The following is a 27,452-nucleotide window of genomic DNA, read 5'->3' on the forward strand; positions in this document are numbered from 1 at the left end:
CGACTTTGTGCTTTTTCTGCCACCGTTATCACAAATACCATAACTGATGCATCTATTCTTAACAGCTGCACTGTTTGCTGCTTTTGCTGGAAATTGCAACTGCTTATACGTGTGTGTGTGTGTGTGTGTGTGTGTGTGTGTGTGTGTGTGTGTGTGTGTGTGTGTGTGTGTGTTTGTGTGCATGTGTGTGTGTGCTAGTGTATGTTGGCTCATAACAAGAGCACACGCGTTTAACCTGTTAATAGCCAGTTCAGGCTGAAACACACGTGGTGGGTTTGGTAGCGGTTGTGAAGCTGAGGAATAGTGTCGGCGGGCCTCCGACACTTGTCAGATTTCCGGCTATTTTAAGGTTACAGCACTCTGAAAGATCATGTTTAAACTTCAGCACGCATGTTAAACGAAGATAGAGCCGCAGATCTGAGAAAAGTAGAGAAAGAGAATGATAACCTCTTTTAGTGCCTACTAAATGGAATCGCGCTCTTGTAGTCTAGACACATGCCATAAAGACAGAGGCACTAAATGGCTATTTTTTTCTCTTAATTGCACCGTCTGTTGGGGGGAATGGCGTTCACTTCCGCAGTAAATAGTAAACAAGCAAGACTGGATGTCCGAAAGGGGCGAACCAAAGTTGCCAAGAGGTTTCGACATGAACTCGGTTTGTAACGTGGAACCGAACCCCAACCCCCTCTGCACGCAGCCGACATGTCCACATCTCGGATAATCTCAATACCCGGTTGGAAAACCTCAGAAAAACCAGAGATTTTTGTAGAGATTTTAGTAAGTACTTTAAACTTATTATTTTTGTAAAGATCAGGCCTGTGAGCGATCTCGTGGAATTCAAATGTTTAGCTCATTCAGCCGAGCATTTTAATGAATAGTCTATTTGTCTGAGCTGACCCCACACCACCGCCTATTTCAACACATCAGTTATTAATACATTATATTTGACTAATGGGCCACATGAGTTATAGAAAGAGATAGTGAGGGGGAAATAAATTATAATTGGCATTCTCTTTTTTTCTAAAAGTGTGTTTGCGTGTGTGTGAAGCTGAGGAATAGTGTGTGCGTGTGTGTGTGTGTGTGTCAAGCGTAAGCCTGTCCGTGTATTTTAAATGTGTGTTCCCGAACATATGTGCATGATGATTGCACGTGTGCATTAACTACAATTTATAATTAAATTTAGTCTTTGAACTTCAATAATGTCAAGGCCTTCACCTTTAACCCAGTGCAATAAAGTGGAATCAAGGAGACACTTTAGCCCGGAAATGTGTGTAGTGGCGGAATGGGCCAATGAGAGTGAGTGGGAACAGAAAATGGAATGTGTAAAGAGACCAACTTTGACCTCTCGCATTAAACTACAGCAGGTAACTTTGCCAGCTTTAGCACGCCCAGTAAATACACGTTATTGTCCTTGTTAAATGTATATATACATGTTCACGCATGGTACGTTTTGAACCCTGTTGGTATAAACCGTAGACCTTTATTTGTATTCTCTAAAGCAAAACAAATAACATGTTGGTGTGTGGCAGTCGCAGTGTGCCTGTCGTAATGGGTGGTTCAGTAAGTGCCCATGCCGGTGTGTGTGTGTGTGTGTGTGTGTGTTGAGTTGAGTCAGTCCAGCCTTTGGTTCCTGCATTAAATGGGACTCAGCTCAGACTGCTGGGCATGGTTAAAATCATTTTATAGTGCAGTTTAGTGCTAGGTTCTGTTCGGCTACTTTGGGGATTAGGGTTAGGCTTTTAGTCCGGAATATATCATTTTAATATAAATAAATGAAAAGGAACGAAAAACGCCGAGGTTTTGTCTTGGCATGATTATTATAATTTTTTTACTGAGTGTATATTATCAACCTGGCAGTTATGTTCTTTACAGAAATTGAGCTCATGCAGGCTCAATCTGCATATGTGAGTGTAATATCTGACCAAAGAAAGGCGACACACACTCGCGGGGATCAAGGCTAGAGCCCCTCTCTTGCCACACCCACCAACCTTGGCCCTGGGACAGTGACGGTGACGTGTGTATGTAGGTTTCCAACACGCAACGTCACGAACAGAGAGAGAAGCGCTGCAGAGGCTTCTGCACATGTTGTCTGTCAGCCACACGGGGGCCAGGAGTCTGCCAGCCGGCTCACTATTTAGTTTACTCAACGGGATCTTGAAAACGTTTCCTGAGATGGATGCCTCGGTGACGTCACAGTCGTATTATCAGTCCTCGATATTCGGCTGCATCCTCTTTGTGATGTGCTGTGTGACAGAAGAACGGTCCACTGTGCTGGAATGCAGCTCCTGCCATGTGTCAGCCTGGCTTGGGTGTTGTGGTGAAGGAAGATGGCGGTGTGTTTTATGTAGATGAGGCAAGGCAGGAGAGGGAGAACATATAGACTGGTGCCATAACAATGTATTAGAGAAATTGATTAATTCAGATGCATAAAATATGAGGAATTGTTTTTGAGAATCTCAGTTTTCGATCTGATGCTGAAAACTATCAATAATACTTGGTTTTATTTTTGGAATAAAACAAGGCTATAAACAATTAATATTCCAGGGGAGAGTGTATATTATATATTATATATATATTTAAAGTTATGAGATAATTCCCATCGGTCAGCTAAAATTGAAAAGCGACATAAGGAATTACAGATGTATTTATCAATAGACATAAAAACACACCAACAAACATTGCAAATAATATTAAGAGCTTTAAAATGTGTAAGCCTATAAATATAAAAAATAACCTGGAAAAAAAATACAAAAACAATTATATCACGGCAATGACCCTGCAAAGATCGATATTGTTTTGTAGTATTTCCAAATGTTGCGGATAGAAGGAAACTATGTACAATGTGTTTTAATAATGATGTAAATGTGCAGTATTCCTGTTTCCCTATATAATCGCGGGGTTATAGGCTATAGCGGTGTTATACTACAGTGTACCACTCACATCTCAGCACCTTCCATGTTCTCTGGAGCCATAAAACAGGTCGACGCTGTAAAAAGAACTCCTGCTATTGCTGCAACCAAATAACTCTCAACTTGAATTTACATTAGTTCATTTGTACCGTGCTATTAATTTATCGTTGCGACCAAGTTTGGTGTCACAGTTATTTATAGAAATTTTGAAGTCAGATAGGTGCTGTGTATTCGGAGTGGTTGTCAGTGGCAATAATGAAATAGTTATACAGCTGTACTTTGATGGCGGTTACCACTCTGGTTTTTAATTAAGAACGTACAGGATTGTGGCACCAGGCATGTGTTGTTGTGCACGGAGTGGACAGCAGCGTGCAAGAGGACACGAAGCAGAACGTCCTCACGTCCAACTGGAAAGATTTTTAAAGTGGCTGCCATGACCAAATTAGTTGTGTCGCCCCAGTGGCTCCTGATTAGTGCAATAAGGAAACCAGTATGTCTTCTGTCCCGCAGCACGCAGCACTATTTACCTGTTTGCAAATAATAACTGCGCCTGTGTCTGAAATCAATTGGACGACAATTTAGTGGCGAAAATGCTGGCTAATTGAATATATTTCATACTTAAAAGCAAAACCCAAACTCCTCCAATTAAGATTATATTTTGATGTTAAGATACCGTAATTTCACAACACATTTCATATGAAGAATACACATAAAGCCATATATCATATTATCTCAATATGATTAGTGTAAAGTCATTGTAATTCAATTGTTGTTGTTGTTGTTGTTATGTGTGTGTATGTGCGTGTGTGTGTGTGTGTGTGTGTGTGTGTGTGTGTACAAGTGTTTGGGAGAACATTATTGAAAGTGTAATGCCCTGCCGCCACATGTCGTGACCATTTCATTAAGTGATCTTTTTGGAAAACAAGGTTGCGTTTATGTTTCTATGAGCAGAGAAAGTTACATCAGTGAAGATGAATCAGTAAATCGCCGTTTTGTTCTTAATTCTCACGCGATACAAAAGCTGCTATCACTTTTGCGTCTGGAGCATCACATCCGATTATTTTCTCAGAAACTCTTTGCTTCTTTTACATCTGTGAAAGGTATTACACACGTTGCATAACGCGGTATGGAGCCTATTGCACAACTGCTTGTGATAGTTAGGCTCCGATTTGTCATTATTTGCCAAATGAATGCTCCTTATACCGACTGTCGAATCACGTGTGTGGCATCATAAGCATATTTTCACACATTTTTCTCTGCGTCTCATTTGAAGTGCAATCACTCTTTAGAGATCTACTTCTTGAATAGTTGTCATTTGTTTTTATGTGCATGGCTTTTGGGTGCTGGTCCTGAGTTGGAGGCTATGGTGTGAATGTGTCATAAAGCACTTTCTGCGTGTGTCAGCGGTGTGAGTTTGTGAGGTGGGCTACATTAGGTGTTGTTATTAATGTTTCCCTATACATGAGGGTGTATAGATTGAAGAAAGGTGGAGTGTGGAAATATATCATCAATAATCCTTTAATCCAGGTTTTTCCTGCTTTGGGGCGAACAACGTCATTCAAAGTGTAGAATGGTCAGGAACGACTCACAACTTTTACCTGAGGGCGGACAATTTATAGTTTATATTAAGAGCTTTATAAGGATTTCATGAGGACAAGATGTTCTAAGACCACGTTATCCTACCTGTATCCTCAATTAGAATAAACATCACCACAACCGAAGAGGCACGTCTGTCATCCGTCCATGATTTATCCTTTTTATTTCATAAATAGAGGAAATGTTGGGAATGTTTAGTGACCACAAAGATGCTGTTTATTGGTTATTGGTTATTTTATTTATGTTGTACTTACATTCAGTGTATGCCGTGCAAATAGATGTCCTGTCTCCTCTTGAAACGTCATGTAAATACATACACACATTCAAAGACACACATTTACAATGGAGCCTATCTTGCTCTTGCCTTTGAAAATGATTCTGAGCTGAAAATACACACGTGAAATAAACTAGAACGCACGAGCGCACCGCATAGCTGGCGAATCGTTTCAAGGAAAACAAGTCATGGCTCAAGGCTTCCCATCTGCATTATGAGATCTGTTTGATAGAAATATATTACTTATACAATCTAAAACGCTGACGAGGCAAAGTTGTGGAACAGCTTTATAGCCTAAAGCCTCTATGTTGCATTACTGCAGCATCGCTGAACACTGTGTGGCCATTTTTAAATGAGCAATTATAGAAATGACACAAGTATAACACACATTATATAACTAAATAGTTTTACAAGATTTCCGTTTTTTTAATGTAAAAAAACAGTGTTTTCCAACTCCAGTGAGAGTCGGGACCTTAAGAGCCTTCGGGAGCAAAGCGTTTGCAGTGTGTGTGCCAACTGTGGGTTAGTGTCCTCAGGCGCAGCCTTCTGTCTGCAGCGCAGCGCGCGCAGCAGGCCTGGCACGAAACGAGACGACTCACCGAAAGAAGACAGCATGCACAGCACTTGAGTCGCACACAATACGGTAAATGAGAATACAAACGTGTGCTACATTCGGTTAGCAACTCATTCATACACAAAGAAACACATTATGACGCTTTCTTCGGACAACAATATGCACATTATGTTCAGTTGGTATGAGATATCATGAAGTTAATGTCTTATGTGGACCCATTTTGTGGTATTCATCATGTTTCTTTCTACATATCACTTCTGGTTTTAAGTATGCTGTTGCTGACTTTTATTTGTTTATAGATATCAAGTTTTCAAATGACCAAGACATTTTTAAACAAATCACGACGTCTGAATCGTTTTGAAGAGAGAAGAATTGAGCATAATCAAAAAAAAATCCCCGAAAAGAAAGAGGCTGACAGTGAAAACATTAACGAAAACAAAACATCCAAGTAAGACTGCTAATTTTAAATACCATGTGAAGCAACAAGAAACCCTCTGAAAACAGAATTGAGTGTAACAATAGCTCAGGTATGCAATGAATTATTTATTAGGCTGTAAGATGCTTTGCGATGAAGAGAGGAAGAAACATTACGCTTGCGTAATTCTGGATGGATTTCCAATTGCACGACGATATATATATATATACAGATATATCTTTATTTATTGCATTTTATGTATACAAATTCCATTTTCAAGTTAATATTCATGTTGCTCATTTCAAGAAGACAACTAACAGTGAAATGCGGCCGTATGATGGAGCCTAAGGAAACTAGACTAATTGTTTGCTTTGAAATAATTCTGATGTGTTAAAATCATTTTCTAACCGCAAACTAATTTGTCAAGGTTTAACATTGTAGACCTGCCCGGTGCGTACGGTTTCGTAATTAATGTATGAAATGTGTTACAGTGAATCTGCTTTTCGGAAAGTATTACAGAGTCGTATTAAGCTTAACAGATTCAATACATAAGGGAATATGTTGATTGTTATGCTGCTTCACAGCGTCAAGGGTTAAAACCTCTTCTGTAAATTGACGATGTTTTTATTTATTCAAAATTCTAAACGAAGTTTGCATCACTTTTCAGATTTTCTTTTGAATAACACACCTGCGTAAAGCTTACCTTCCTAACTCGGTGGTAACAACAAGGAACATTGACCAAAACAGACACAAAGAACACACACAAAAGGCACTTTTTCAAATGGCTACTCCTCCACAGCGCTCGTGCTGGGATGAAAAGGAACTCACATACGTTGACTTCATGAATTTTCTTTCAAACATCTGAAATTCTGAACTGAAACCGAATTGAAAGAATCAAAATCCACGTAAAGGCGCTCAAAAGAAATCCTGCTGCAGCCGCCGCCCTTTGTTCCCCCTGGTGTGGGCCTGCTGTCCTAACCAGAGTTTGGTCGCTAGGTGGCGCTCGTGCTCCACCAAAAACCCTTCAGGTTCCCCAACTTGACCGCGCTGACGTCACGTCAGTCTGGAGCATCAAGTCCACTTCCACGCCGCTATTGGTCGGAAAATCACATGACATGTCTCCCGGCATCCATAATTATCTTACTGATATTTTTTGCACCCCCTCTAAAAGATGTCAGCATCGTACTGCCCTTACTCTCCTGGAGAAATCTCGTAGTTCAGAGCACTGCAACTCACCAATCGATTACTCTGTTGCCAGATGCAAAAAAGGCTGGTCCGAATAATATAGCGCCCGGTAAATTCCTGATGGATTCTTTAATGGGAGGATCATCTTCCTTCAGGGGTGAGGGTTATTCCAGCAACCCCGGGATGTACATCCACACAGCTGCAGAGTACGGATACTCAGTGATGAGAAACATTGGGAAGGTAGGACCAGCTTCCATCTCCAAAAGAGACGAGCTTCCTCCCGGCGGTGTTGCGCTCAGCGGCTTCCAGGATGCGCACTACCTGTCCGCCACATGGACCCCCGGCTCCAAAAGGGACGAACAACCTGTTGCCCAGTGTTTACAACCCTGCTCGTTTCCAGCGGGCAACGTCAAAGAGGAGGCGTTTTGTTGCCTCTGTCAGGATGACAGCAATAAGGGGAAGCAGACAACAGAGTCGGCCACTTACATCCGGCTTGGGGATAATAGCTGCCGGCCGGAGCAGTCCGCCACGTCCAGCGGATGTTTCCAGGTGTATAACGGAGAGAGGCCGCCGCAGGACGACCAGCAGTTCCCCTCGGGCTTCTCTCTGACCCACTTGGCGGCATCTGTTGAGTCAGCATCAGAATCGACAATAAGTTGCAATACATCGGCGCAAGAGACCGCAAGGCAGGTTTCACAGGCAGATGAGAGTCAGAACAGCAAGAAAGAGAAGGCCAAGAGTGACAGCTGTTCAGATAACTCGGACGGGCCATTAAAAGGTATACGACTATACTTTACCCGCTCCTCCTCCTCCCTGACACACACACACACACACACGCAAGCACGCACGCACACACACACACACACACACACACACACACACACACACACACACACACACACACACACAGAGACAGACAGACACACGTTGTACACGGTGATGCAGAAACACATCCATACACCGCAAACTTGCAGACTTCCACACGTGCCTTTATTCCCCCACTGTGTGTGTGCGTGTATGTGTGTGCACTCTGTGTTGTGTCTTGGCCCAATAATGCAGACGTCGTGTGTTTGATCGCAGTCTTATGGGCTGTATAGACATTTGCCAGCCTCCACCTAGCAGGGGTTATGGTGCCTGTGGCATTTAACACCTTCCATTAATGTGAGAATGTGAGATGGGCACTTATCATTGAAATAAACACTCAAACACGCACACACAAGTCACTACTTCACTTTCTCTCTACTTCACGGGCCATTCGCATTGTGAGAAGTATCCATTTTTAATAGCAACATTGAACGCCCCAAAATGCTGTTATTTAGCCAACATACAATTCCAGTTAAAACATGTTAATCATTATGTAGTAACAACCTCGAGGGACATTTTTCACTATTATATTTATCATAAATACATTCACACTTGTCTGCGTCAATGGAATGATAATTGAAGATAATTAATTTCAGTTTTGCAACAACATAATTATTTAAAGTGAAAGGCCACGTTTGAGTAGCCTAATATTATATATATATATATATATATATATTCATGCTAACAATATCAGCTTGACAACATAGTTATTTTTTTCCGTTTGACCAAACCACGAAATGATTTGTAAATTAAAAGTTTAAACGTATTTTATAATAAACTGTAAAGTTCAGTTTAGTGTTTAAAATACACATACCAGTACAATATGTATTATTATTGTCGATAATGTAATGCAGCAAATACATTATTGTTAGCTACATCTGATGTTATTGTACATTCAGCCGATTGTCTTTAGCTCTTATTTCAAATTAGTTTCAGTTTTCTGCGTTATTTATGGTGTTAGCTTCATGACGACCAATAAGCTCGTTTTATTTCATTTTAATTTAATTAGAGGATATAAACATTTTTGTGTGCGCGTATGTGTGCGTGCGTGTGCATGTGCGTGTGAGTGCTCGCGCCCTGTTAATCCCATATTACTGAATTAAATGTTTTGGGTAATGATTAAATGTGGCCCGACTGTTCACATTAGGGTAATTATTACTGTAACCGGCATGCATTGTGTGTGTGTGTGTGTGTGTGTGTGTGTGCGTGTGTGCGTGCGTGCGTGTGTGTTGGTCTCTGTGAGTTTGCGTGCACTTAAAAGAGGCGTTATTCCCCAGAGTGTGCAACCTAATCAAGAAATTAACTGAATGTGCAGCAGTGTGATTGTCACTGCTATCACTGAGATGCCGTATTTCTTTGTCTTTATTTATTTATTAATTTAAAAATAAAATGGTATTATGCTACAGAGACTTCCCTTTGTAAAATGATATTATGCTACAGAGACTTCCCTTTGTTTTTGGATCGACCTCCAAATACATTATTTGGCTCGGGTGGGCAAAGGTAATAACATTTTTATGGGAGTCTGAGGTCCAACGCAGACAAAAGAACTGCTTACACCCCAGTCTGATTGGATCTAATTATAGCTGTATACTACACACCTTCACTGTATAAGAACATGTGGTCAAAGGCAGAACGCAAGTGTTCAGTGAACCACGGAGAGTCCACTCGCAGGTAAATCTATTTTCCTAAACTCCTCTGTGTGATCAGATGAACGCCATATGCACGTGAAATATGGGCGTGTGCAACATTGAGTGTATATGGTTATGAAACTGAATATGATATCTGCACAAAATGGATCCGGATCGTGCACAGTTACTTATTGTTGTCTCTCTCTTGCTCCGCCAGATGATTTATCCGCGGAAAAGACTGCGGGAAGCTGGTTAAAAGCCAAAAGTGGAAGGAAGAAGCGCTGTCCCTACACAAAGCACCAGACGCTGGAGCTGGAGAAGGAGTTCTTGTTCAACATGTATCTGTCTCGGGAGCGCCGCCTGGAGATCAGTCGGAGTATCAACCTGACCGACAGACAGGTCAAGATCTGGTTCCAGAACAGACGCATGAAGCTCAAGAAGCTCAACAGGGAGAGGAGAGGAAGGGAGCACAGTGCAGTATATAACTATTCCTGAGGATATTTATACCGGCACATACGTTCACATCCACACATGCACTCACACATGCACATACACGCACCCACACGCATGCGTAAACATGACAGATAGACACACGCACGTGTAATCTTATTAAGCATTGAATGATCATTTATCACATGTCTCTTTGTGCACGACACACACATACACACACATGCGCGCACACACACAAACACCCACACCCACACCCACACCCACGTCGTGCCTTCCAATATAAATCGCTGCTACCTGCAGACTTTAGTTCTCGGTGAACACTTGCAGGAGCATCGGGACATTGAGACGCTATTACCATGGAATTATAATTATAATCTAACAGGAAGCGAACGAAAGGAGGAGGCAATATCAAGCGGTCTATAAATAACTCGTGGCATGAAAGCAGTTTCACTTTGCTGAGCTAGAGTGGATGTTTGACCACTTTCCAGCTTTTTCGTTGGAGTCTGTTGCTGTGCCATATTCGTACAGTGTAATGTGCATGCACATGACACTATTAAGCCATATCATCGCACACGCTTCCAAAACAGTCAAAGGAAGGTATATGGAAAGGTATTACCAACTTTGTCCTTCCTCTGGCATAGTGGTGCAAATGAAAGGGAGGGAGAGACACTGCGGATGCGAGAAGTAGATCATGGCCGTTTTAATAGAAGTGAGGGACCATAACGTTGATTTAAATATTATCCAGGTGACCACAGTAAGTCAAGGTCATAAAATTATAATGTCAGGTTCGCCCTGAAAAGCGTTGGGGGTGGATTTTATGATCTGCAAATATAATGTGCTGCAGCAGTAAAGATGCGTTTAAAGGTGTGTGTGGAGGAGGGCTAATCCATAGCAGAGACTGCAATGTGCAGGCTCCAGCCGAGGCGCTGGGCTGGAAGGAGCAGCCGCCTCCACCCGGGATAATGGAGCTTCATGGAAGCAGGAGATAAGAAAGATGGTGGATAAAAGGGACCGCGACGGCTGCAGGAACAATAATAACAACAGGCTTCAGGTCGAACACGTGGATAACTGGACGCACCGGGAAGGCGACTGCAGGAAGCAAGTGAAGGTAGGACTCACATTTTACATAATATGTTTATTTCCTGTTTTGGAGAGTGTGCAGCATCTGTCAGGGGGCGCTTGCTTGACAGCTCGTGTGGCACGTACGATGCATGTCCTCACACATCGATAGCCTCTAAGTTGTGGATCAGTCAGCGGCTCGCTGATTTCTCTTTGCTTTGTCACCATGATCAAAATGCTGGTTGTTGATTATTTTCCATTTGGTTTCTGATGACTGACTTTTCTCTGAAGTTTTGCTTATTTGGCACGGTTGAATATATTGTGCTTTGCTGTGCTGCTATAATGCCATTCATGAAATTAGAACGATATCATATTGAGGCTGACAATTTTTTTTTGTTCACGAGCAAACACGTAACGCCTCGTCGGGCTATGGTTTACAGGCAGTTATTAGAAAGCGCAGCTGGATTTCAACACTAGACCATTGTGTTTAATTGTGTTGTTACTCGCCTTTTTCTCTTTGTGCTGAGTAGTGTTACTCCTCTCTGGGCTTGTGCATGCATAGTCCTTTCCATGGATTTTAACCGCTTTTGCGCGAAGCTGAAGCTGAAGCGTGGTTTAGGTAGTTTCATGTTGTTGGGGTTGGCTTCCTGGCTCGGCAACAAGAAACTGCCTTGATTACGTCAGTTCGTCTTCATCAAGGGCACTGTTTCCGCTGAATTACCCCCTATAGTCACCCAGGTCCCTGCAAATGGCATTGTAAATGAACTGAGCTGCGATACCTTGAACAGAGACGTTTTCTTTCTTTGCTGTTATTTTGTGGTGGGCTGTAAAAGCTTCCGAGGCTCTCAGGAGGAGAATAGGTTGTAAACAACGTGGGGTAAACTTTTAGACGCGTTATACTGCATGTGTCATCCCTGACTGTCTGCTTAGGTTTAGTGGTTTCAGCTGCTTTATGATCATCTAAATCCAGACGGATGGATGGATAGATGTCACATATTTGACTCATTCATTTATCTGATAAATGAAGCGCCGTCTATAACAGGGGATGGCTGCGTATTGACATCTCCATGATCTTATGTAGGATAAGAAGTATTGCTCTTGTAAATGCTTATAGACGGCTTCTTGGAATTGTTCAAATTATTCCGTCCCATAACAATCTCCAATTTGCTTCAAAGTTGTCTACCGAGAGGTGTCCTTATATTAAAATAAACATATGGTCTGAATTAATTCTTCCCTTGAAAGTGTTTTCCTCAGACTTTAACACACATAAGAACACTGCCACCAGCAAGCATCACATTAAAAGTCACTTTTTTGCTAATTGAGGTTAAGAAACTATCAGTGAGATTTATGTACATTAAATAACGTCACTCATGAAATTTCATACTCTTATCCTGTCTTTATTTACAATTTGGAGAACTTAAACTTCAATAGCAGCGACATATTCGACTTATTGCTGGCATAACATAATTAGTTGGTAACGATAGCACAACACTGAGCTACTAACCTTCACAAGGATGAGCCTAACTGTATTGATTTCTTGTCTAATCCGATTTGATTATTGATTTATAAGTGCGAATACTATAGATATGCCTTTGAGAAAAATTAGTCTTGAAGAAAGAAATGATGCAAAAGGAACGCACTAACTTGTTTATGGAAGAGTCAGCAGTCGCCATGCAGTGTTTATCTATTGCCCTTGTTTTCTCAGCCCCCCTTCCTTCGGCGGTAGTGCAACTAGAGACAGTCTGGAATCCAAAGTCATTTTCATTCAGCTCGGTGAATGAGTGTCTCCCTTGGAATGCATCACTGACAAAGACTTTACAGCGCTGGAAACAGCCTCGAGAGCTGCACAGATTCACCCTAAAACCATATACACATAAAGTCATTTATTTCACTTTGTAGTGGCTAACAGGAACTGCAGGCTCCTCAGCTTCCTTGGAACACCTCACGATGTGTTGCTGGCATGATCAGACAAGAACCAACTATACTAAAGGATTTTCTTTTGATTGTTTTCTGACGTATATTTTTTTATTTTTGTGTGAGAGATATATGAAAATGAGCTCCTCAGGCTTTATCTATATCGCGTTGTTCAAGAGAAAGATAGTAGGCCTGTAGATGATTCAATTCAGAAGTCGAGGGACTTCTTTCAATGGAAAATGTGCAGGTTTATTATTTTGAATATTTTGATGATATGTCAAACTCCGTTTTATCAATTAATTGGGCACATTTTGTATCCGCATTGCGTGGTTTGAGTCTGTGAATTCAATCGGTATACAGAGATAACATTTAGGCAACAGAAATATCACAAATGGTGTTTTTTCTTTCTTTTATTTTATCAAAAGGATTGTGGTCATTATCCCATATAAATTACTTCGCATTTTTGACCCAAACAATATGTTGTAGGGCGAGAATTCAAAGTGTAGGTTAACAGTGTTGATATCAATGCGCCGGGCGGGCCTATCGTCGATATATTGATCTGCATTATATCACAGAACGTGGTCTGTTGAAAACGGAGGGATTGTATCACGGGTTTTTATTTAACAATGCTTATGGGACAGTCTCAAAGAATATTGGATAATAAAGAGACGTGTTTGATTCAAACTATTTGCAGCACGGTTATATTATCCATGAGACCAGTTCACTGCACAGTGTCGGCAATACGGATACTTGTGTGGCCTTTCTGATCACACTGCAACTTTTTGCTGTTATACCTTCTGTCAAGTATATATGTCGTTTTGAATATAATATATCGTGCACTTGGACATTTACTTATGCAGATTTTAAGGCATATAATATGGTCCAAATATTGCCGAGCTCCACCGCTGTCCATGAGACCCAGTTCGATCTGGGGGTTCATGCGGGCTAAGAGACTCTGCTTGTGTGCTGGGACTTTTTCGGGTAGAAAACAACATTTTTCTTTATATGTTCACTATTGAGAAAACATAATGTACCTTCGTCCTTACTGTATCATACTGTATGCCAGCGCACGTGATCGTGGTGCGTGACTGATCAAAGAAAGCAGAGTTGCAACGCACACCTTAAACGGTTCGTTTGTTATTATAAATAAATAAATGACACACACTTTATGAAAGTGAAAACATTGACAAAAAAGATGTATCATCTTTAATTGAATTGCACAGACAGTTATTTGGTCTTGATTATCAGCATGTGGAGCTCTGTGTTTTTAACTGTTCGATGATTTTAATAATACAACCACAGAGTAATCTGCAGCCTGTCATGACTGCACTCACACATTTACACTATGCCAGTCTGAAGGTTCAGGAACATGTTGTTTACCTGGCGGAAAGATTCACGATCTTGCTCCTCGTTCAATAGACTAGTTCTGTTTCCCTGCATTTTTACCCGACAGCTACATTCAGGCGAAGCAAACCCTTAATTATAGAGAGCTCTGTAGGTGTGGGATTAAAGGCGTAGGTCCTTAACACTTGCTTTTGGACCCTTTCAAATAAATATGAAGCCTCACTGCACTACGGGGGCGTGATGATGTGTGTTGTTGTTTGTTAGCGTCCACTTGAAATTGCAGCTCAATTCTATATATATATATATATATATATATACATAAACAACATATCAATAAAGCTGTGACCATGAGGCCTATTTTCTGAGTTTTCTCATGCGTATTATTTCACTGAATATAGAAAACGGAATCGTGTGACTGCTGTCAGAGACAGTTTTAAGTTGCGGAATGATAGCATCACTTCCAAGCATTGTTGCCATCATGAAACTGTTTCAACGTATGAATTCATTTGCACAAAATATAGAAACCCAGTAAATCCCGTAAGAAGGAAACACACGTGTGCTCCGCCGTGAGTTGTACGTAAAACCTTCAGAGGCAAATGTGTGATTTTGGACTATATTCTATATGGATAACATGGACATGACAAACATAAAGACCATAAAAGCAATCCAAAATGTGTCTCCTTCTAATCGTGTATTGTTGCTTTACTGATCAATGTATTCTCTTTATTTTCATTGATCATCAAAACAAAATTGACGAAACACAACTTCTTGTTTTTGTTTACCAAAGTAAGCTATGTTTTCAAAACGTTGAGGAATAAGTGCGAGGTTTTAAATACGAAAAGGTTAGGTGATGCAACAAAGAGGCATTTGGTAGATGGTACATATTAATCTTTAATTGTCTATCAGCAACCCCCCTTGTGTTCAGGAGGAACAACAGTAAAGACAGAAATGCCTGAAGAAACAACAACAAAGGGATATTTAAAGATGCAATCTTTTTATTGAAGTCAAACAAACATGGATTAGAGACATTGTTATATAAATCTTCACGTGTCATTAATGGACCCACACTAACACACACTGCACACACACAGATGCACGTACACACAAACGAGTGAAACCGCAATACAATACAATACAATGCAAGGGATTATTCATTGGATTACTCTGGACACAGATACGAGTTATATCATGTGTTTATATGACCATATGTTATTGTAATAAATGGCAACTAAGCACTTTTTTATTCCGCTTTAATGGCAGCAGAATAATATGGAATTAGACCTTCAACCCGCAGAAAACTGGAAGCGAATTTAATTTAAGATAATATAAATATACTAAACGGCTTTATTTCTGTGCGTAAATGTTTGACTGGTCGCAGACGTGCGCATTGACCAGCGCTCACCAGGACGCCGTGTGGCGGTTCCGGGTTCAGGTCTGGCGTCTGGCCTTTTACATTTCATGGTTGAATCTGAACTCAGCAGCCATGACAAACATCGCACTTCCCAACGCGCACTGGTTACAGTTGTGTGCGCCATCGTGTCCAACTTTTGAGTATTACATGAGTACATTTCCAATCGTAAAAAATAATTTTGCACAATGTGAGTAAACTATAGTCTAGACTAATGAGTGACGTCATGCTATCCTTGTAGCTTGGCGATGACAAAGCCAAGACTCGTTTAAAGTCATAACACTTTACAGTTTCATTTCTATTTTCCTGTACAATGCACGCATAGTTATCACACGTAATAAGAAATATAATAATAGTAATTTATTTTAAAATGTGGGCTCTGGTTAAACTCGATTGGGTCAGTTAAACATTTCCTATTTGGGAAACACAGTGTATATATCGTGGGGTTATTTCCAGCAGAGTATACGTCTACTATAATATCATTTTTAAACATTCTTATAATTAGCTCCCTTATGTTAAAGTTGGCAATAGTTCAATTCCCCTTTTCCTTCAACTCACTGGTCCACTCGGTAAAAGAAAAAGAAAAAAACTAATTTTAAACATCAAAACATCAATTACGCATATCATCATACATGTCACACAAAATATATAGTCCACAGCACATCAAAAACATCCATGCATTCACATATCATTAAAAGTCATCACAATTACACGCATCACCTTTTCTCAAAAATACACAATACACTCCTGCAAATGGTGCAGCTTTAAAGATTTACTTTTGCACCATTCGGCCGTATCCAGTCTGCATATGTGTATTCAGCGTTCAGTATTTATGTCACAGTTAGTCTAATTTGTGTTCACCGCGCGACTTCTCCGGTTACATTAGTATTGTATTATTCGCTGCAACAAGACAGAAGAGTTCAGACTTGTTTTGCAGCCTGCGAACTAACAAATATATCGCAGGGCAAACGGCGAGCTTGTGCCATGAGATGCAACAGTAACTGGATCCCTGTAATGAAATCTTTCATTTGGTTAGTCATTTAACGAACCTGTTCTGCCCTCAGCCTGCTTCTTCTTGTCTTCAGCCTTTCTGTTTAACAGGAATTCTTGCACGTGCATAAAAAGTGGTGGTGGTTTTATGTTGAGGGAGGACCTCGGCTGCATCCTTATTAACGACACGTTTATGAACAATCAAATGGTCCTCGTTAAAATTTATAGATGAGCATAAAAACATGGACGGTCACTAGCCGGATATAACCCGCTGCAGTGGGCTGCTTGTCAAGAAATCGTATCCCCTCCTCTCTTATCTCCGTGAATGCAAGAGGATATGGTTGATCTGTTGCGCCCTCGTTAAACGATGCAAACTTAATTGTTGTCGTATCCTGCATCCCATATTTCGAGTCCCTATCTGGTCTGACCTATTTGTATCAACTGGGATGGCGTCTCGTTCTATCCACAAATAAACAGACATCTCCAGGAAGTTATAAACCCTTTGACAGTATCAAACGTGCTGAAGCTGCTTTGATAAAGATAAAAGACGTCAACGATACAACACAAACACTTTAATGCTGCAATACTACCCATTGCAATAACACGGGGCTCCGGATTTCGCCAGACAGAGATTGATTACACCATCAAATAGTGCCCTGCATGCTCGCTTTGAGACGGAATGTGCGCAGGTCTGTACTGCGACTAAAAGAAAGATCCACCATCACAAAGGCGCGTTTTCTGGATAAAGAAACCTATTTGCTGAAGTTACCTCTAATAAGTCCCAGAGAAACGTCAAACGAGCTCATTCTTTGATCCGATTTTTGTGCATTGAGATCCCAGGATAAGTGGCGCATTGATCCACTGTACAATTTTTGTGGGGGTAAATATAATCACGTGTCAGTGAGTCAGCCAATAGCAGCCAAGGAAGCGTTGAGAAATAATTACCTGCCTTGATTGTTCTATGGCTAGATAAAAAAGTACACATACACTCCATATAATAATCGGATGCATGTTAAAGAGTCAGGGAGGCTTCGACATGTCGACCACGGGTCCCATAAGTACTTATTATGTGGACTCCTTGATCAACCATGAAAACGAGGATATCCTTGCTGCAGCTCGGTTTTCGGCTCCCGGTTCGCACCCAGCCGGCCCACGTCCGACGTCCCTAATACCGGAGTGTGCTGACTATCCTTCCTGCAGCTTCGCACCCAAGCCACCCGTCTTCTCCACCACATGGACCCCCGTACACTCCCAGTCATCAGTGGTTTACCATCCATACAGTCACCAACCTCACTTAGGCACAGACTCGAGGTATATGCGGTCATGGCTGGAGCCGATATCAGGCGCCGTGCCTTTCCATGGCTATCCGGGGAACAGCAGGCACTATGGGCTGAAGACCGACGCCTTCCAGGAGCACAGAGCCGCGGAGTGCCTCGGCTCCAGCGGGCGGACCTACACGGATTATCTGTACTGCTCATCCAGTGACATGCGAGACAAGACGCAGCTGAATATCTCCTCTCCCGAGTCGGAGCTCCTGGCTACAGGGAAGCATAAAGACGAGACGCCGGAGCTAGATCCGAGTAAGTTCAACGGTCTTTTACAACCGGTGGGAGTTTTCTTTCGGGATTGTGTAAAACTGCTTTGAGGCATTTTAACGTGCTGTATAAAGTGATAGTATAAGCTGTTTCTTCCTCCCATTTCTGCTCAGCCAGAGTCGCCTCTGCTCAGAGGAAAGCTGGAACTATAAAAGACAAACGCTACTAGGCTAATATTGGGGCTATAAAACCAGTCGGGGTTGTAAACATGGACTCAAAACTACAGGAAGACGTTGAATTTGGAAATCTATTGCATCATGTTAAAACATGCAATGTTCCTCTTTAAAAAAAAGAAAAGAAGCGAATAACTTAAATCGACATATATGAAATAATCATATTCATCAGTAAACCCTTTATGGTGCGTTTTTACGACCATATTTTGACCCGGTGCCATCACACACGGCACATGCAGCCCTAGAAACCGACTTTAAGTCATTTTTTTTCCTTTTCTTATATGTTGGCCCTTCTAATGAGGAGCAGAGACATTTAGGCTCTAGATCCCTATATGGTAGTTCACAATAGTTACACACATAATAATGAGATTATGATCTGCATATAGTTATGGAAAGTTGCTCTGCACTCTGGCTCCAAAACAAATTCACATGACTCTTTGAGACAACTTGAGGAATGCAGGGACATACTGGAGGACTTTCACCACGGACCTGTAAAGGCTTGAACCACGGGCCATTTTATGGGCCAATAAAGTGAATAAGCGCATTGAGTATTTTACGACGGTGTTACTCACAAGTCAAGGGGACAAGGAAGCAAATCAGTGTAGGCTTGGGTAGTCTGACGCTGAGGATCTTTCCTCAAAATGTTTACTTTCAGTTTAGCTTGGACACCAAACTTGTTTATGCTTTGACCTTGTTCTAAATTATAACACCTTGTGATCAGCCCATATAATAGAGGTAAATCCAGAGGCACCTTTTCTAAACGCTTCACACAAATGTGCTAGTCATACGCCATTATTGTAGTTGTGAATAAGCTGCTGCACTTGTATTGTCTGTGTTATTATTATGCTTTTTACTTGCAGATAACCCTGTGGCAAATTGGATACACGCTCGCTCCACGAGGAAGAAGCGATGTCCGTACACAAAGTACCAGACTCTCGAATTGGAAAAGGAGTTTTTGTTCAATATGTACCTCACTAGGGACCGCCGATTCGAGGTCGCGAGGGTCCTGAATCTGACCGAGAGGCAGGTCAAAATCTGGTTTCAGAACCGGCGAATGAAGATGAAGAAAATGAACAAAGAAAAGTCCGACAGGAAAGAACAATAATGTGGACTGCAGTCACACAACAACCACAATAACCACCATTCAAAAGGACAGCACGGATGTACACCCCCCCACACACACACACACACGATGATTCCCTTCTCTTCCTCTTCTCACTTTGTTGGATTTTGTATTAACCTAACTTAGAGACTGTTTGATGCTGAAATTAAACGAGTGCAGTTTGGACAAGTTAAAACTGTCTGAAGAAAGAGAATACTTGAATTCTTTTGAATTTCACGAACCCATAATTTATTATGTGAATGTTTCCTTTCATGTTTCTTTCTTTTGTATACATTGTTGTGCAGGTGCAGTATTTTGTACAGAAACAGAACATCTGCTATCGGACTTGTCTGTCTTGTATTTTTGTGATAGTTGTTGCTGTATTTGTGCATCTTTTTTAAATGTAACCTACGAGTTTAACTGTAGACTGTAGATATAGACCTCTGCAAATATAAACATATACTAAGTGCTTGTATGCTGTATTCATTGTGGCTCAACGTTGATCTCTTGTTTTTGTGCAAACGCGTATACGCGTGGCTGCAGAGAGGGCCTAATAAACAACAACAGCTTAATTGCAACTCATTTAAAAACTGCATGGAAGTGGAGTTACCAAATCATCATTGGTTACATGTTGCAAACAGATGGAGATTTGCTGAATAATTATTACTCTGTATCATAATGAACTGTTGTTTTGCTGAGCATTCCTTTAATTCACATGAGGCCTCTGAGATCTGCCACCGCAAATAATGGCGAGGTCCAAAACTTAACATTTGCAACCAAAGCCAGCGAGACCACATTGTTTTAATTTAGTTTAGCATTGCTTTAAATTGGAGTATTATTTTGCCTCTTTGAAGCCTTGGCCGCATGTAAGTCTAGAGTTGTGCATATGGTGTGCACACCCCAAAATAAACACCTTATTTTATACCGGAAAAAGTACTTTTCTCCAAGAACGGTATATGGACTGTTTTGTGTGAACATCCTTAATTCTGCTCTGTTGTTTAGGGGTTTACTAATATGGGTGGTGTGCAGCAATATCCTACACTTATTATAGTAAACACAAAACGTTAAGGCATGAGCGTTATTTGTTGTATTGTTCCAAATGTCTTGAAAAGTGCCCAAGAGTTGTGCAGTTGTCACATTTCCCAGAACGCATTCGTTTCTCATTATGAATCACTGCTATGAAGTATTTTTCTAAATGATTAACTTCTATATTATTTTAAAGATTATTTATAGATAGTTTTCTACGTTGGCAACACCCACAGTCGACCAAAGAATCTGAGACTACATTTAAAGTTTTCAAAGGTGAGAAACAATTTCGCAAGTCTCGCGTTTGTTTCCTGGGAGAGGCCTAAATTGCCTTTTTGTGGTGGCAAACAATACCGACAGGATGCTGTAATTTCAAAGCCTAATTCAGTGCATTTCGGCTCAGCTCGGACAAAAATGCCAGTTTTACAGCCCCTGTTGGAGCTCGGCTGTTTGTCTCAAATGCAGACGAACAAAGCAAACTCGACTAACTGGCTAGACGTCTGGGCTAAATTACTTTATGGTTTTAATGGACGGTGGTGGTGGACTCCTTCAAAGAGAGTCTTGCGCACCGTTCAGGGGACTTTTGCCTGATGGGCCAGCCCCAACCCCTCCTCTTCCCCCTCTGCGCACTTCATCACATGAGTGGTCTATTAGCCCACATTTAGATGGGAAAACGTCAATAGTTATTGTGCATACACATGAGTGCTGCGGAGCACTGTTATCTATTTTATAAAGAGCAGCGTTCATGACTGGAAACAGACACAGAAGCACAACAATGCCGAGCCTTCCATAAACAGAGGAGACTGGAGGGATGCACTTACAGATGTGCTGGTCAACGACTTTCTTTCCCTCTGCTTTATTTAAGGAAAAAGACGTGATACATACTGGGTTTGCACAAATGGGGAGACCCGGTCTGTCTACCTCACAGTTGTTTCTGATTGGTGGATTCGTTCAGGTTTAGGGACACATATGGACACTAGATGACGCTGTTGGTCCATGTTTCGAGGAGAGTGTGTGTGTTGAAGGGCTTCTTTACAGCTCTGTGGCTTGGCTGAAAATAAAGAATAACCTATCGATGACAAAATGACAGATATAGTCACCCACCGCATTTTGTGTAATAGGCCGCAGCAGCACTCCGGATTGCAGCGGACTGGTTGTTGTGTTGAGAACCGAGTTGGCATTCACGTTATTTCTTTAATTCTCAATTTTTTAATTTAATTGTTATATTTTTATTTTCGTCTGTCTGGTAAACGTACAATGAGTCCATCTTTGGATTAAAGCAACTCCAATATCCTTACATTTATAATCTGATATATATATAGATATATATATATATATACACACATATGTATGTGTGTGTGTATTGTTTATACCCATTGTGTTCCCATTAACAATACAATCATTTCTCTTACACAGGTTTACATTTTGAAATAGAATAAAAGATCTGCATTGAGATTGGATAATACAGCATCATGTATTTATATTATCGGTCTGGATATTATTAATTTTTTGTTGGTTTTGTTTATCGTGATCTAAAGTAAAAACAATAACTAAATTAAAATAGGCTAAGTAGAAGACCTAAATATTAGCAATAACATAATGGATGAACAACCAGAAGCAATTTTTAAATATGGTTATACTTTAATAACAATTGCATCAGCAACATCAATAACAAAAATAGCAACACTGGCACAGAAACAACAGCATTGTGTACTCAGGTCACACAATAACATAGTAATAATGATAACAATAATACATAATGATAATAATAATACATAGTGATAATAAAATATAACACACACCCGTTGCCAGAACGTGTTGCCAGTGTGTTAAGAAAACAGCTACATTCTCTTTTATGTCCTTAATGTGTCGGTGGTGACGTCTGCATTAGCAGCTCAAAGTCCCTAAGAAGTGTGCAACAATGATTGGCAATCTGCATATTTATAGAGTGTGAAAGGTCTATAAATTCGCTTACTGCGTCTTTCATATTTTACGATGATCTGTATAAAACGTCAGTAACCCCACAAAAACACATGGTGTATTTGGAGGGAGACCGTGCAACTATTGGGCTAGCAAACATCTGATGTAAAATTTTATGAACTCCTCCACGTGGGAGATTTACTGCTTATCCTCGTCGGTTTTACAGGGTCAGTAAGTGGCACCCAGTATATTCACAGGTCGTGTTTATATTTGCGTGTGTCGGTATTTTACTACGCATAGAAGTGTGTCTCCCTGGCCTTCACACGAGGAAGGTGTGTTGTCTTATTCTCATCTTTTTTAATTGAATGTAATAGCTTCAATATTGTATTGCTTTTGTATTTCTAGTGTTGTTTTACGTGTAGCATTTCGGTTTGCATGGACTTGGCAAATATAATGTGTTGACCTCCCTGAGCCCATAAAAGCAAACTATTTTCTAGAAATTAGTGTTCAAGCTTCAGTAGAGCCTGACAGGCCAAACGGCAACTCATAACAGCTTTATCCGTTTTTAAAGAGAGAGCTTTCTCCGCTTTATATACCTCATAACCTCCATGCAAAGACAACAAGCTGAACTATAAAGCCTGTGGAAATGTACATGTGTCATATTCTTTAAAGTCCACGACTCCATTGACCAGCTTATAACAAAGCTTTTTTGCGATAAACATAACATTGATCATATTTAAAGCCTCTTGGGTTGTTGGTTATGATTAGTGCATATCCTCTCAAGGTGGATCTACGTAGGGCCCATGTCTGACCGTTCGTAGGAAGATGAAGGGGTGGGGGTGGAGAAGGGTGGGGGCGCTTGTGGTGGGGGTGGATCTGTGGGAAGCTAAAAAAAAAAGGAAGAAAAGAGCAGCGTCTGTGACTGTGCCGGTGGAGCAAGCCAGCTTTAACCTTAGCAAACGCACATCCAAAGCACATGCCATGAGTCGGGTTTGAGCCTGCGAAACCTGGAGAGAAAAAAACACTCAAGACAGCGAGAGAAATCCGATGAGAGGAACAGCTCGGAGAGAGTGAGCTGCCGTAGATTGTCCAAAGGGGCAGCGTTTCTCCCAGTTCCGGTTTGTCTGCCTGTGCGCGCTGTGCGAGTTGGGACCCTAAACAAAAGGCTGCCATCATCCTAAAGGATATATTCTACAGCGGGAGAGCCCATCTGCTTGATGCCAACTAAACATGAGCTCCTATTTTGTTAACCCTCTTTTTTCTAAGTACAAAGGCAGCGAGTCACTGGAGCCAACTTACTACGACTGCAGGTTTCCACAAAGCGTTGCCCGCAGCCACACGCTGGTTTACGGACCCGGAGCAGCCGCGCCGGGCTTTCAGCACCCGTCCCATCATGTGCAGGACTTTTTCCACCACGGGACCACGGGGATCTCCAACCCCGGATACCAGCAAACCCCCTGCGCTTTGGCTTGCCACGGAGACGCTACGAAATTTTATGGATATGAAGCCCTTCCGAGGCAAACGCTTTATGGTACCCAGCAAGACGCAAGCCTAGCGCAATACCCAGACTGTAAATCGTCGAGCAGCTCTAACCCCGGAGACGGACAAGGCCACTTAAATCAAAACACCTCTCCCAGTCTTATGTTTCCTTGGATGAGACCCCACGGTCAGAATCATATAATTATTTCCTATTCTTGCTATGTTACCTTGTGCGCGCGCGTGTGAGTCGTTGTGTGTCTGCTGTTTTCTGTATGCACGTGTCTGTCTGCTGGTGTGTATGTGTGCATGTGTGCTAAATATGCCCGAGTATACACGAGTGTGTCTCTTAACTATAAAACGAATTAAGTCAGGGAACATGATGGGGCAGATACAACCTGCACTGCAGGCAGCTGCGATCTGCAGCACATGTCCATACAGGGCACAAGCTTTGCTTTCAAAAGTGCTTTTAAACACCGAATTGTTGAGCACAGCTCATGACACCAGCTCCATGAAGTCAATTATCGTTGTCATAAGATATTTCACAAACTGAACGCACTATAGGCGGAGGGAGTATAGGTCCTAGTTTAAAATATGATGGTGCGGTGCCACACACACACACACACACTCTCTCTCACACACACACACACCGGTAGCGTGCAGTGTGAAAGGAGGGTTAGCTGGAACACAACATGCCCCGATTATACACAATCCGGGTTTTAAGGGTTTGGGGGTAATTTGAACCCCAGGCCCAATGTGGCTCAGACTCAGGAATATTCGCAGTGGCTTTGTAGATATAACCCCCATTCATGGGTCATTATGTTCAGGATATCAGGCTACATTAACTCCACACAGGTGTGAGCTTCATTTTGATCTGCCCATGAGAGATTCATCAATACTCGGTGCCCTTCTGTTGTTACAGCGCAGTTTAATCTCACCTCTGTTCTCTCATACCACTCAGTGTGTGTGTGTGTGTGTGGGTGTGTGTGTGTGGAGTGTGTGTGATTGAAAATCAGAACCAGGCTTATAGGCCCTGCTGGTCGTGAGGAAAATCATACTTCTACATGTAGTTAAAGTATACATATATTAATCAAAAATACAATATGTATATGTTTGTAAATATCCTGCATGAATACACTGATGACACTTTAGGACACGTTTTCCTTACAGACATATTCATTATTTTAATATACATACACATATAAATGTATAAAAATAGTATCTTTTCACACTGATCCTGTAAGTCTTTAGTGTAAAGTCAGCTCCTGCAGACACATCTGTAAATGGCGCAAATATATGTGGAAAAAGATAATTACTCTTAGAAAATCCACACATTATATAAACTCTACTGCATATATTTGTAGACTATTAGATTTACCCATCTCAAACTTCAGATTTGGGCTTTTCCTGCTCATTATGAGTAAATGTGAAAAGGGTTGGAAGCTAAATAAAGAAGCTGATGATTAGTATTCATGTGGGGAAAGACGCAAATGCTGAGTTAATTATAAGTCATCGCAATGATTTTTTAATTTTTATGGGGGACCATGTCAGTCCAGCTAACCTCTGGCTTTATTTCATTCAAGCCCCAGGAAGACGGAATGGGAGGCAAACCTACAGTCGTTACCAAACTCTTGAACTGGAGAAGGAGTTTCTCTTCAACCCTTACCTCACCCGCAAGAGAAGGATCGAGGTGTCCCACGCCCTGAGCCTCACCGAGCGGCAGGTGAAGATTTGGTTTCAGAACAGGAGGATGAAATGGAAAAAAGAGAACAACAAAGACAAGTTTCCGGGTCAGAGAGGAGAGGCTGAAGCCGAGGCCGAGGCCGAGGCCGAGGAAGAAGGAAACGAGGACGGTGAAGTGGAAGAAGCGGAAGAGAAAGAAGCGAAAGAGAAAGAAGAGACTAAGGAGTGATTTTATGGTCCTTTTTATGGTTATATGGCTGAAAAAGAGAAAAAAGAGAGGTCCCATAAACAGAGGAAGAGTCACACGGAGGCAGAGAGTGTCAACTTTATGACCATCCTTTCATTTTGACAAGAGGGAACAGGAATCCCTCTCATATCACAAATAGACAAAATTCTTCCGTCTGACCATTATCCTAACATGATTTGCATTTGTATTTTTCTGTAGAAGCTACACACGCTTGTAGCATACTTTCTTTGATAGAACAGTCGCCCTTGCAAAAAAAGCTAAAACGCATGTTAGATGGAAAATGGCAAGCTTATGTTTTACAAATTTGCTTTTAATAATAACTCAAAAGCATAGCCAAATAAGATCAAAACATGACCAACGCCGCCCTGTGTTGTAAATAGATTATAGCCTACATTTAAAAGAACATGAACGTCATTTCAGTGTAGGCCCATAACGTAGTAGTAAGTGTTCAAACATCATCGCAGAAGTTACATTGGCTAACGGCCTGTGTATAAACCACAAGTTTTATTATTCTAATTGTTACTGTTACTGTTTTACTCGTTTTCATGTGAATGGCCGAGACAAAGAAGCCATTAGCTCCTCAGACATCTTTTCTAGGATAACCAGGGAAATGCAATCGTTTGAAATCCTTTGATGCTACCTAAACCTGGGGGGAATTGCAATAGAGATTTCTGAATATAGAGATTTCATATGGTATTAATTTTAAAAGTGTTCTATATCAACCTTATATTATTAAGTTATGTATGTAGCATTTACCCAATTACAATATACACTTGTTGAAGACAATTTGTGAGTCTTGGGAGGAGAATTAGCTCAAAGCCAAGCAAACAATTTTGAGATTGTACCACGGCACTACCTAAACTCAGAGCCTTGCCTTTGCTGAATTTATATTCCTCACTTATGGCATCGCTCTGATTCGATTGCAAGCTATTTCCCCAACAACTAAAACTGCCTATAACGCACATTTACTGTGTATGATATTACCTGCTACAATTACAAGGATTTTAAAGTAAGGGAATTTTTATTTTAATGTGCTGGTGACATAGCGTAGTTGTTTTGCACTGAATATAATCTTTATGTACGTCTTGTTATATATTGATGTTAACAATATGCTCGTTTCCTGGTGTTTCTCCTGTGAAAAACGGAATTGTGTGTCCCCGCCATTGTTGATGTAAAATCACAAATAAACAAGATGGCTCACAATCATTTCTGTTTTTTATTGATTTTACAGCCTCGGTTACTGAAATGACTTCTTCTCCTCCTCCCTTCCTCCCTCACACAAATATAAACGAGTCTCATATACGCGGAGGGAAAACAGATGTGAAGACACATCCACTCAAATATGCAGCTTAGTACATATATTCTGTTTCCTTGTTACACCTTCTCTGCTTTTCCCTCAAACGAATTACACCCTCCGGGATGCTGTGCGGACTTGGTTTTCATATACAGAAGTAATCTGATACAAACAATCACATAATTCAATGATGAAATGTCTAAACTTGCAACAGTGTTGATGCTCTGATGATGCGCATACATTCACTGCATGGCGGCGGCAGGATGAGAGAATATGGTGCGAGCATCTTGATAAGCTACCTGACTAAAGTTGGCTTAATTTAAACT

The 27,452-nt window shown here is 41.2% G+C and overlaps 3 protein-coding genes across 10 annotated transcripts in view; all 3 read left to right on the top strand.

Moving 5' to 3' along the window:
- The first annotated feature begins 4,739 nt into the window (after positions 1–4,739).
- hoxc10a (homeobox C10a) overlaps positions 4,740–27,452 on the top strand; it is a 54,363-nt gene continuing 31,650 nt past the window's right edge. For 5 of the 8 annotated variants that reach the window (XM_056424087.1, XM_056424088.1, XM_056424090.1 and 2 more), the window contains exons 1-2: positions 4,740–7,731; positions 9,663–11,003. In XM_056424087.1, coding sequence (XP_056280062.1) covers positions 6,879–7,731; positions 9,663–9,940 — 1,131 coding nt within the window. In that variant the 5' untranslated portion in view covers positions 4,740–6,878 and the 3' untranslated portion in view covers positions 9,941–11,003. Of the gene's footprint in view, positions 7,732–9,662; positions 11,004–12,659; positions 14,495–17,725; positions 17,898–27,452 lie in introns of those variants that run through there. The other 3 variants (XM_056424092.1, XM_056424093.1, XM_056424094.1) reach the window with 3 other exon arrangements.
- hoxc9a (homeobox C9a) lies at positions 14,967–19,549 on the top strand. Its single transcript, XM_056424096.1, has 2 exons — positions 14,967–18,190; positions 19,239–19,549. Exons 1-2 carry the CDS (start codon positions 17,620–17,622, stop codon positions 19,481–19,483), a joined length of 816 nt encoding a protein of 271 aa, XP_056280071.1. The 5' UTR covers positions 14,967–17,619; the 3' UTR covers positions 19,484–19,549.
- Positions 23,419–27,038, top strand: hoxc8a (homeobox C8a). Its single transcript, XM_056424098.1, has 2 exons — positions 23,419–24,092; positions 25,486–27,038. The coding sequence occupies exons 1-2, from the start codon at positions 23,657–23,659 to the stop codon at positions 25,812–25,814; spliced, it is 765 nt and encodes a 254-aa protein (XP_056280073.1). The 5' UTR covers positions 23,419–23,656; the 3' UTR covers positions 25,815–27,038.

Source organism: Pseudoliparis swirei, chromosome 9 (assembly GCF_029220125.1).
Source record: "Pseudoliparis swirei isolate HS2019 ecotype Mariana Trench chromosome 9, NWPU_hadal_v1, whole genome shotgun sequence".
NCBI classification, from domain to species: domain Eukaryota; kingdom Metazoa; phylum Chordata; class Actinopteri; order Perciformes; family Liparidae; genus Pseudoliparis; species Pseudoliparis swirei.

Bases quoted from the DNA above. Each gene is read 5' to 3' on its own strand.
- hoxc9a (XM_056424096.1), top strand. From the start codon at position 17,620: ATGTTAAAGAGTCAGGGAGGCTTCGACATGTCGACCACGGGTCCCATA. The intron at 18,191-19,238 runs GTAAGTTCAACG...TTTTACTTGCAG, and splicing joins GACGCCGGAGCTAGATCCGA to ATAACCCTGTGGCAAATTGG.
- hoxc8a (XM_056424098.1), top strand. From the start codon at position 23,657: ATGAGCTCCTATTTTGTTAACCCTCTTTTTTCTAAGTACAAAGGCAGC. The intron at 24,093-25,485 runs GTCAGAATCATA...ATTTCATTCAAG, and splicing joins TCCTTGGATGAGACCCCACG to CCCCAGGAAGACGGAATGGG.